A 12132-nucleotide genomic window follows, 5' to 3' on the forward strand; every position below is an offset into this window, starting at 1 on the left:
CTCCCACACTCCAAAGACATAGAAACAGAAAATAAGTGCCATTCGGCCCTTCGAGCCAGCACCACCATTCATTGTGATTATGGTTGATCGTCCCCAATCAATAACCCGTGCCTGCCTTCTCCCCATATCTCTTGATTCCACGAGCCCCTAGAGCTCTATCTAACTCTCTCTTAAATCCATCCAGTGACTTGGCCTCCACTGCCCTCTGTGGCAGGGAATTCCACAAATTCACAACTCTCTGGGTGAAAAAGTTTTTTCTCACCTCAGTCTTAAAATGGCCTCCCCTGTATTCTAAGACAGTGGCCCCTGGTTCTGGACTCGCCCAACATTGGGAACATTTGTCCTGCATCTAGCTTGTCCAGTCCTTTTATAATTTTATATGTATCTATACATGTTTTATATGTTTCTATACAGACGTACAGGTTTGTAGACTACTTGGCATGGTATTAGTGTAAATTGTCCCGTGTGTGTGTGTGGTAGTGTTAATCAAGTCAAGTCAACTTCATTTGTCACATTAACATACACGATGTGCAGTGAAATGAAATTGTCAATGACTGCGAATTGTGCAAAAAGAACAAAACAGAACATAACAGAACCAGTATTTACATTTTAGAAAAATAAAAAGACACAACACAACAGTAAATTAGTCCCTGGTGAGATAAGAGTTTACAGTCCAGAAGGCCTGTGGGATAAAAGTCCGTCTCATCCTCTCTGTTTTTGCGGGGATCGCTGGTCGGTGTGGGCCGAAGGGCCTGTTTCTGCAATGGAACTCCAAACTAAACTAAAACACTGAGATAGCTGTGCTGCCGTAACCCTCACCCTCGTGTTCATTGCAAGATGTATTCTCATCCATCATGCCTTCAGCTGTCAAACCCCTGTGTGCTTGAATTCCCTCCTCTGCCTCACTTCCCTCCTTCAGATGTGTAAAACGATCTTTTTTTAACCACACATGTTATTGTGTTCCTCGTATCCCCTTGAATAGTGTTTGGTAACACTGACAAGTGTCCCCATACAAATGGCATCTGTTGCTGGAGAAGATTACTTTGTTGCATTCATGATCCCCCTGTTCTTTCCTACTGGATGAATTGGAGTCGTACGCAGAGTAGTTATTTCATCTTGTACTTCATGGTCGTGCCTGGGCAACCGTGTGGAGTCTCCGGCTCTGAGCAGATGATGTTGGCTGTGTGATGATGCTTCATGTGCGACACGGTTGTTTTGACCCTACAAATGTCATTTAACATCTGAATAATTTTCAATATTTGTTCTAGAAACCAGCCACCAATGGCCTTCCTCCAACACCAAAAGTCCATGTAAGTGAAATATTTTCTGGAAGGTTTAGCTTCCACCCCTTAATTACACCAGGATAACTAACGAAGATAGAGCATTTTGGAGTCCTGCAGCAGAGAGTCCAAGCCTTTGCTAATCATCAAGTACCTGCCTAACCTAGTCTGTAGACCTGCAACGTCACCCATTCCTTCTCTCCAGTGACTCTACCTGCCTGTTCCGCTAAGTTGCTCCAGCATTTTGTGTCTTATCTTCAGTTTAAACCAGCATCTGCAGTTCCTTCCTAAACCTACCTACCAAGTCTCATGTATCGGCCCTTAGTTCATGGCCATCTGTGCCTCAGTGAGTCGAGTGCCAGTGTGCATACTCCACGTGACGTGGACGTCTTTGCCTGCGTTATCTCCTCCTTTGATTCTGTCCTTCTCTGGATCCCCTCCAAGCTGCTTCCCGTACCCTAAGCACATCCATGTGATCCACCTTGCCCCACCAGGGCAGTGCAGGCCTGTGCTAACGGCCCTCCACACTGGCCCAGTGCAAATGCAGGCCTTGCACATACTTGTATCAGACAGGGGCAGAGAGATCAGCCCGATCGATGTCCCTCTGCAGACGCAACAGGGCACATTTCTTCCAAGATCCAGCATTTATTTCTCCTTAGGTAGACAAAAATGCTGGAGAAACTCAGCGGGTGCAGCAGCATCTATGGAGCGAAGGAAATAGGCAACATTTCGGGCCGAAACCCTTCTTCATTTATTTCTCCTTCATTGGCACCCCTCCTCTGTTTTAACCCCATTCCCCCCTCACCCCCACCCCCCCTCCCCCCAATCAAATCATAGCTGTGAACAACAGCAGTTTGAATATGTCCAATGCATGGACTTAAATGGATGCTGTTGAAATGACGTTAAATTGAAGAATATTTTCAAAATCTAAATGATGGTCATATGACATGTGTTACATTGTAGGCAATTAAAGACATTTATCTTGCGCTGTTTTCAACTCTTTAATGCAAACTGACAAACACAATCTAGATTCTGACTTTGCAACTCATTGTTAACGTCAAATAGATGGGAGCCTGCTTCACAAAGGTATTTGATGGATGTCCTTTGAAGATAAGCTGTGCGACCTCGTGGATCCATCCGGAGACAAAAGGTGACAAATGTTGATCAGGGACTGTTGTGACATTTGCACTATTGACGGCAGTGTACACATTGTATCTTGCAATAAATATATGAATAATCTCTCTTTCCCCTTTAAACTAGACCAGTACTTAATCTTTGGAACTGAGGAAGGCATCTATACGTTAAATCTGAATGAACTTCATGAAGCTTCAATGGAGCAAGTAAGCACAATGAGAATGAATGATGGACTATGGATGGAACAATGGATGGTTTTCAAGCGAGAGTTAGATTTGGCTCTTAGGGTTAACGGAATCAAGAAAAAGCAGGAACAGGGTACTGATTTTGCATGATCAGCCATGATCACAATAGACAATAGACAATAGGTGCAGGAGTAGGCCATTCGGCCCTTCGAGCCAGCACCACCATTCAATGTGATCATGGCTGATCATCCACAATCAGTACCCCGTTCCTGCCTTGTCCCCATATTCCCTGACTCCGCTATTTTTAAGAGCTCTATCTAGCTCTCTCTTGAAAGCATCCAGAGATCCTGCCTCCACTGCTCTCTGAGGCAGAGAATTCCACAGACTCACCACTCTCTGTGAGAAAAAGTGTTTCCTCGTCTATGTTCTAAATGGTTTGCTCCTTATTCTTAAACTGTGGCCCCTGGTTCTGGACTCCCCCAACATCGGGAACATGTTTCCTGCCTCTAGCGTGTCCAAGCCCTTAACAATCTTATATGTTGGGGGATATTATATGTCATATCCTTCTAAACTCCAGAGTGTACAAGCCCAGCTGCTCCATTCTCTCAGCATATGACAGTCCCGCCATCCCGGGAATTAACCTTGTAAACCTATGCTGCACTCCCTCAATAGCAAGAATGTCCTTCCTCAAATTAGGGGACCAAAACTGCACACAATACTCCAGGTGTGGGCTCACTAGGGCCATGTACAACTGCAGAAGGACCTCTTTGCTCCTATATTCGATTCCTCTTGTTATAAAGGCCAACATGCCATTCGCTTTCTTCATTGCCTGCTGTACCTGCATGCTTACTTTCATAGACTGATGTACAAGGACCCCCAGATCCCGTTGTACTTCTCCTTTTCCCAACTTGACGCCATATAGATAGTACTTCCCAACTTGATGCTATTTAGATATTGAATGGCTCAAAGAACCGAATGGCCTCTTCCTGTACCTATTTTCTATGTTTACTAAATCTGCCCTCTTGGTGTGCTGTAGTGTCGGGGTGTAGATTAGAGTATGGCATATTTCGAGAATGGGATGGATGACCCATTTCAATTTGATAATTTTATTTAACTATTCATGCTGCTGCAAATTATTTTTCAGCTTTTCCCCAGAAGATGCACATGGCTGTATGTGATCAATAACATTTTGATGTCTTTATCAGGTGTGTATCCTTCAACTTGAGCCCAAGAATGGGAACGAGTTGCATTTTACCATTTAATTTAATATCGTGTCGTTGCTTTACCTGCTGCTCAACTAAAATAATGTTTAAAAGGCAAAATTAGTGATTTAAAAAGGCACTTCACTATTTATGAAAATAATGTACACTTTTTGTTTCAATTTAAATACAAGGTGCAGCTGATTTTTGAGGTTGGGCTATCCGGTATCTCCATAATTTATATAGATGTATAGTGACCCTGTGAACACTGCTCTGTAATGTGAACAAGGGATTGTGTCACCGTGGATGTCCCCTGTTCTAGTCCAACACTGTCCCTGCAGTGCTCTGGCAGGCCAAGGCTCCACACAACCTGGTCTCTTCAGGAATTATCAACCTTCCCATTTTAGAGCACTTGGTTCGGTTGGTTTGTTATCTGCAGACTGGAGGAGCTATAAAAGTATTTTAAATTATTTGCTGCATTGGTTCAAGATTCAAGAGTTTATTATCATGTGTCCCAGATAGGACAATGAAATTCTTGCTTTGCTTCAGCACAAGAGTATTGTAGGCATAAATAAATACAGAATAGATCAGTGTGTCCATATACCATAGAATACACACACACGCACACGCATACGTACATGTACACACACACACGTACATGTACACACACACGTACATGTACATGTGCACACACGCGCACACGGAAGTTGCAGATTTCAGGCTCCTGTATCTTCTACCTGAAGGTAGCGGGGAGATGCGTGTGTGGCCAGGATGGTGTGGGTCCTTGATGATGCTGCCAGCCTTTTTGAGGCAGCGACTGCGATAGATCCCCTCGATGGTAGGGAGGTCAGAGCTGATGATAGACTGGGCAATATTTACAACTTTTTGCAGTTGTAAACACTGGTGGTGGCCATTTTCTTTTCGGACTACGTCTTGGAATAGCTGAGTGGAGTTTTAAGCCGCACGGCTGTGTAGTTGGGTATTCTTGAGCTCAGACTATCAATTGTTGTCTTCTGTCTCTGCTTTTTACTTAAGCCTTCTAAGTTCACGTCTCAATATGCCTGATTTATTGACAAATACATATTGAAAATTGATTTTGAGTTCTATTAATCCCAAAATTAAAACTTAGTTTATTTTGCTTGGATGGTACACACATCTGGTATATCTGATCTGTTTGGATAGCATGCAAAACAAAGCTTTTCACTGTACCTCAGTACGTGACAATAAGAAACCTATAAATCATGTCAGGAACATTGAAATGGATTGAGAAGGCTTGGGAAGACCTGAGACATTGTGATGAAACTGTTGGATGAATCTCACAGTTTGTTTGTTTAGTATTTTACCAAAAGTACACCTTTGTGTCATAACTAGTTCAGTTAGTGTGTGTGTGTGTGTGTGTCATAGAGTGATACAGTGTAGAAACAGGCCCTTCGGCCCAACTCGCCCACACCGGTCCCAGCTACCCTCGTCCCACTTGCCTGCGCTTGGCCCATAACCCTTCAAACCTGTCCTATCCATGTACCTGTCCAACTGTTTCTTAAACGATGGGATAGTCCCAGCCTCAACTACCTCCTCTGGCAGCTTGTTCCATACACCCATAACCCTTTGTGTGGAAAAAGTTACCTCTTAGATTCCTATTAAATCTTTTCCCCTTCACCTTGAACCTATGTCCTCGATTCCCCTACTCTGGGTAAAAGTCTCTGTGCTTCTACCCGATCTATTCCTCTCATGATTTTCTATACCTCATCGTCCTGCGCTCCAAGGAATAGAGACCCAGCCTACTCAACCTCTCCCTATAGCTCACACCCTCTAGTCCTGGCAACATCCTCTGTATTGGGGTGTGTTGTGCTTGTCAGTACACAAACATACCGTACTGCAGACACGGAAGCTGCTGCCTGTGTGACCCAGTATATTGAGAGGGCAGGCCAAGAGTGAGATGCTGGCCAGGGCAGCGCTGAGCGGTTTTATGTATAAGAGGGGCAAATGTAAAGAGCATGGATAGCTCCTCGTTACAGTGATAACATGGATTCAGCATATTTAGGGTTTCTCAACAAGGTAGGAAAGATAGATACCTGGAACAAGACGAACTGAAATGAGCCACAATAAATATTAATACATGTCCCTGACCCTGCAATCCTTCCACACACGTTCTTTATAAAACCCTCTTCAGCCCCTGCATCCACAATGTGTAAAAGCAGTTGTTATCTGACATCTACTCACACTGCAGGGACAAGAGGCATCATTCCTGCGAAGTCTGGCATGTATTATGCATCACACATTATGCAATGAAGATGGCCTGTGAGCTGGCTCTGAGTATTGGTTACAGAGTAGTCAAGCTGTGGGAGAAGTCACTCACCATCAGATGCATCGATCAGGGGCAGTGCGTGATGTGAGAAGCAAAGATCCTATAGCGAGCAAGATAGATCACTCGACGAAAAAGTCGTAGTACGGTCATGGGCAGATTCATGGGTAATTTTCGGCCCCATTTCCGTAACCGGCTTCCGTCTCCGCACCAAAGATCCCATAGCGGAGCAAAGATACTAGTGCGGAGACGGAAGCCGGTTACGGAAACATCCTCGTACAAATAAAAGTTATTTGGGAAAAATCTTCTCATTTTCAGAATTATAATTTATTAACACAAACTGTTCCCCGCAACGTTGATTACACTGTGAGTCGGGTCGGGTTACTGAAATGGATGAAAAAAAGGCCCACGTTCCGCTCAGTTGCGTACTACACATCAGCCCATTGCATTTAGCAGGAGTGGTCTATCTTGGGGTAGGAGTGGTCTATCTATAGGATCTTTGGTGAGAAGCAGGCACGTGAACAGAGGGACCATATTTATGAATTGGGCTGAAATATTACATGATGGCAGGGTGCCACTCAGCCTTTGCCTATCAGTTTATCAATGACAACTAAAATATATTCTTCATATCTGCTGATACTCTGTGATTAAAATTCCCTTCAGACATTCACATTAGTTTTGGATGTGATTGTCACGACAGGGTAAAGATTGTTTCATTGTTATATGTACCAAAAACAACTATGACATTCTTATTTGCTGCAGCCTAACAGGCTTAATAAAATACACAGGTATAATAAAATATACAAAACCTCAAATGACTAACCCCGATATTAGTCCTTGGTGCAATCAAAAACAATTCATAGTGTGCCACATCGAGCAGTCATAGAAATGTATCTGGGAAATTAAAGCAAAATAAACAGTCTTGTATTTTCATGACCTTCAAATCTGTTCTTTGTAGATGAATGTGAAATGACCCATGGCTTTTCATTTACTGTGTGTAATAACTGCTTGTCCAAATACCCGTGTGTGAACCTAATCAAATGTCTTTTGTTTTTTCTCTCTGCACAATGGCTTTGTTTTATTTCCTAACCGCACTGATCAACGGGATAGAAGGTAAGCAGGCTTTCAGTCTTCCCTCTGTATTTGCCTGCTTTAATGTGAAACCTTAAAGGGCCTGTCCCACCAGCATGCGACTGCATGCGGCGAGCGGTCCCACTTCCAACCGCGGAGCCGTGTGGAGCTGGTCCCGACATCATACTCACCAATCAGCGGGTCAGGAGGCAGGCCGACTGAATTTGGGCGTCGGGCGGTTACGTCATCACGCAGCGGCACGCCGGGCGGTGACGTCATCGCGCGACGCCATGCGCGCGCTAGGCGTACGCTGTCCAGACGCTGTGTACGGCGTCCAGACGCTGCGTACATAGAAACATAGAAACATAGAAATTAGGTGCAGGAGTAGGCCATTCGGCCCTTCGAGCCTGCACCGCCATTCATTATGATCATGGCTGATCATCCAACTCAGTATCCCGTACCTGCCTTCTCTCCATACCCTCTGATCCCCTTAGCCACAAGGGCCACATCTAACTCCCTCTTAAATATAGCCAATGAACTGGCCTCGACTACCCTCTGTGGCAGGGAGTTCCAGAGATTCACCACTCTGTGTGTGAAAAAAGTTCTTCTCATCTCGGTTTTAAAGGATTTCCCCCTTATCCTTAAGCTGTGACCCCTTGTCCTGGACTTCCCCAACATCGGGAGCAATCTTCCTGCATCTAGCCTGTCCAACCCCTTAAGAATTTTGTAAGTTTCTATAAGATCCCCTCTCAATCTCCTAAATTCTAGAGAGTATAAACCAAGTCTATCCAGTCTTTCTTCATACGACAGTCCTGACATCCCAGGAATCAGTCTGGTGAACCTTCTCTGCACTCCCTCTATGGCAATAATGTCCTTCCTCAGATTTGGAGACCAAAACTGTACGCAATACTCCAGGTGTGGTCTCACCAAGACCCTGTACAACTGCAGTAGAACCTCCCTGCTCCTATACTCAAATCCTTTTGCTATGAAAGCTAACATACCATTTGCTTTCTTCACTGCCTGCTGCACCTGCATGCCCACTTTCAATGACTGGTGTACCATGACACCCAGGTCTCGCTGCATCTCCCCTTTTCCTAGTCGGCCACCATTTAGATAATAGTCTGCTTTCCTGTTTTTGCCACCAAAATGGATAACCTCACATTTATCCACATTATACTGCATCTGCCAAACATTTGCCCACTCACCCAGCCTATCCAAGTCACCTTGCAGTCTCCTAGCATCCTCCTCACAGCTAACACTGCCCCCCAGCTTAGTGTCATCCGCAAACTTGGAGATATTGCCTTCAATTCCCTCATCCAGATCATTAATATATATTGTAAATAGCTGGGGTCCCAGCACTGAGCCTTGCGGTACCCCACTAGTCACTGCCTGCCATTGTGAAAAGGACCCGTTTACTCCTACTCTTTGCTTCCTGTTTGCCAGCCAGTTCTCTATCCACATCAATACTGAACCCCCAATGCCGTGTGCTTTAAGTTTGTAAACTAATCTCTTATGTGGGACCTTGTCGAAAGCCTTCTGGAAGTCCAGATACACCACATCCACTGGTTCTCCCCTATCCACGCTACTAGTTACATCCTCGAAAAATTCTATAAGATTCGTCAGACATGATTTACCTTTTGTAAATCCATGCTGACTTTGTCCAATGATTTCACCACTTTCCAAATGTGCTGCTATCCCATCTTTAATAACTGACTCTAGCAGTTTCCCCACTACCGATGTTAGACTAACTGGTCTGTAATTCCCCGTTTTCTCTCTCCCTCCCTTCTTAAAAAGTGGGGTTACGTTTGCTACCCGCTAATCCTCAGGAACTACTCCAGAATCTAAAGAGTTTTGAAAGATTATTACTAATGCATCCACTATTTCTGGAGCTACTTCCTTAAGTACTCTGGGATGCAGCCTATCTGGCCCTGGGGATTTATCGGCCTTTAATCCATTTAATTTACCCAACACCACTTCCCGGCTAACCTGGATTTCACTCAATTCCTCCAACTCCTTTGACCCGCGGTCCCCTGCTATTTCCGGCAGATTATTTATGTCTTCCTTAGTGAAGACGGAACCAAAGTAGTTATTCAATTGGTCCGCCATATCCTTGTTCCCCATGATCAACTCACCTGTTTCTGACTGCAAGGGACCTACATTTGTTTTAACTAATCTCTTTCTTTTCACATATCTATAAAAACTTTTGCTGTCAGTTTTTATGTTCCCTGCCAGTTTTCTTTCATAATCTATTTTTCCTTTCCTAATTAAGCCCTTTGTCCTCCTCTGCTGGTCTCTGAATTTCTCCCAGTCCTCCGGTATGCTGCTTTTTCTGGCTAATTTGTACGCATCATCCTTCGCTTTGATACTATCCCTGATTTCCCTTGTTATCCACGGATGCACTACCTTCCCTGATTTATTCTTTTGCCAAACTGGGATGAACAATTTTTGTAGTTCATCCATGCAGTCTTTAAATGTCTTCCATTGCATATCCACCGTCAACCCTTTTAGAATTAATTGCCAGTCAACCTTGGCCAATTCACGTCTCATACCCTCAAAGTTACCTTTCTTTAAGTTCAGAACCATTGTTTCTGAATTAACAATGTCACTCTCCATCCTAATGAAGAACTCAACCATATTATGGTCACTCTTGCCCAAGGGGGCACGTACAACAAGACTGCTAACTAACCCTTCCTCATTACTCAATACCCAGTCTAAAATAGCCTGCTCTCTCGTTGGTTCCTCTACATGTTGATTTAGATAACTATCCCGCATACATTCCAAGAAATCCTCTTCCTCAGCACCCCTGCCAATTTGATTCACCCAATCTATATGTAGATTGAAGTCACCCATTATAACGGTTTTGCCTTTGTCGCGCGCATTTCTAATTTCCTGTTTGATACCATCTCCAACTTCACTACTACTGTTAGGTGGCCTGTACACAACACCCACCAGCGTTTTCTGCCCCTTAGTGTTTCGCAGCTCTACCCATACCGATTCCACATCCTGCAAACTAATGTCCTTCCTTTCCATTGCGTTAATCTCCTCTCTAATCAGCAACGCTACCCCACCTCCTTTTCCTTTCTCTCTATCCCTCCTGAATATTGAATATCCCTGGATGTTCAGCTCCCAGCCTTGGTCACCCTGGAGCCATGTCTCCGTGATCCCAACTATATCATAGTCATTAATAGCTATCTGCACATTCAACTCATCCACCTTATTACGAATGCTCCTTGCATTGAGACACAAAGCCTTCAGGCTTGTTTTTACAACACTCTTACCCCTCATACAATTTTGTTGAAAAGTGGCCCTTTTTGGTTTTTGCCCTGGATTTTCCGGCCTGCCACTTTTACTTTTCACCTTGCTACATATTGCTTCTACCTTCATTTTACACCCCTCTGTCTCTACGCTCACACATTTAAGAAACCCTTTCCCTTTAACTCCATCCTCCACTAGCCCATTCGACACCCCACCTCCCTTATTCAGTTTAAAACCACCTGTGTTTTTCGGAGCCCCGCGCGATGTCGGGATCAGCCCCGCACAACTCCATACGGCTCCGGCGATCACAGTGGGACCGGCCCCGCGAGGCCGTACGGTTCCAGCGACCACGTTAGGTTGCGCTTGCCGCTTGCAGTCGCATGCTCGTGGGACAGGCCCTACCCAACTGTTCACCTACCCAAGCACAATCTTGTATAGGAAAGACATACAGATGCTGGTTTAAACCAAAGATAGACACAAAAAGCTGGCCCGCTGAGTTACTCCAGTTTTTTGTGTCTTTATAAAGAACATCTTTGAAGCTTTGCCCTTTCCCCCAAGGAGTGCTGTGTTTATTCTTCAGGAACCATAAGGTGATGGGAATAGCAATCAATGCTCAGTGTTGATATCCTTCCATTAGATGTTTATTCCCATCAACCTTTGGTGTACTATACTTCATCCTAATATGCCCTATTCTGTTTTTCATGATCCCTTTCTCCTGTCTTTGTTTAATTCTTAGTAATGGGTTGGATTTTCAAAAGCCTTTTGTGGGCTAACGCCTTGCCCACATTATGGGTATTTTGTTTCAGTCTCGAGCAAGAGTCTTATTTCCTGTCCCAAAGTTGGACTCTAAGTTTAGTGTGTATGGTTTACCCCGTCTCCCTGTTATCGGCACGTTGGTCAGTGTGTTCCAAGTACATGCCTGTGTTCAGATGAAGCATCACTGCATCAACGTTTCACCCAACATGTGGAGGACAGTCACAGTCAATGGGCAGACAAAGGCCAGATGAGCGATTAGTGGGGAAAACAAGGTCACCCACTTTCAGCAACGTCCACTCTCACGTCTAGTTATCCACTTTGTCGGCAAGAATAGAAGAGCAGAATGGTGTGAGAGTAGTGAATGGTGGTGTTCTGAGATCTGTGTGTTCCTGTGCACGAAAGGCTCAGTTAGCATTCAATGCAGCAAGCAATCAAGGGGTAAACGGAAGGTCATGCTTTGTGTCTGGTGCTTGGCATATAGAAGCAAACACGCCCTGCTACAGATATAATGTCAAGGATTTGAGTGCATAACTTTAAGGTGGGGGGGGGGTAGGTTTAAAGGAGATTTTAGACAATAGACAATATAGACAATAGGTGCAGGAGGAGGCCATTCGGCCCTTCGAGCCAGCACTGCCATTCAATGTGATCATGGCTGATCATCCCCAATCAGTACCCCGTTCTTGCCTTCTCCCCATATCCCCTGACTCCGCTAATTTTAAGAGCCCTATCTAGCTCTCTCTTGAAAGTATCCAGAGAACCCGCCTCCACTGCCCTCTGAGGCAGAGAATTCCACAGACTCACCACTCTGTGTGAGAAAAAGTGTTTCCTCGTCTCCGTTCTAAACGGCTTACTCCTTATTCTTAAACTGTAGGCCCCTGGTTCTGGACTCCCCCAACATTTTGACCCAGAGTGGGTGCCTGGCACATGCTGCCAGAGGTGGTGGTGGAGGC

At 44.7% G+C, this 12132-nt stretch overlaps 1 protein-coding gene across 2 annotated transcripts in view; it reads left to right on the forward strand.

Annotated features, from left to right (window-relative positions):
- The window catches only part of map4k5 (mitogen-activated protein kinase kinase kinase kinase 5), a 138024-nt gene that overhangs the window by 98161 nt on the left and 27731 nt on the right, over positions 1–12132 (forward strand). For both annotated transcript variants that reach the window (XM_033026560.1, XM_033026561.1), the window contains 5 exons: positions 1269–1310; positions 2346–2430; positions 2541–2620; positions 3744–3804; positions 7211–7213. In XM_033026560.1, the coding sequence (XP_032882451.1) occupies positions 1269–1310; positions 2346–2430; positions 2541–2620; positions 3744–3804; positions 7211–7213 (271 nt within the window). The remainder of the gene's footprint in view (positions 1–1268; positions 1311–2345; positions 2431–2540; positions 2621–3743; positions 3805–7210; positions 7214–12132) is intronic.

Source organism: Amblyraja radiata, chromosome 9, assembly GCF_010909765.2.
Source record: "Amblyraja radiata isolate CabotCenter1 chromosome 9, sAmbRad1.1.pri, whole genome shotgun sequence".
Taxonomy (NCBI): Eukaryota; Metazoa; Chordata; class Chondrichthyes; order Rajiformes; family Rajidae; genus Amblyraja; species Amblyraja radiata.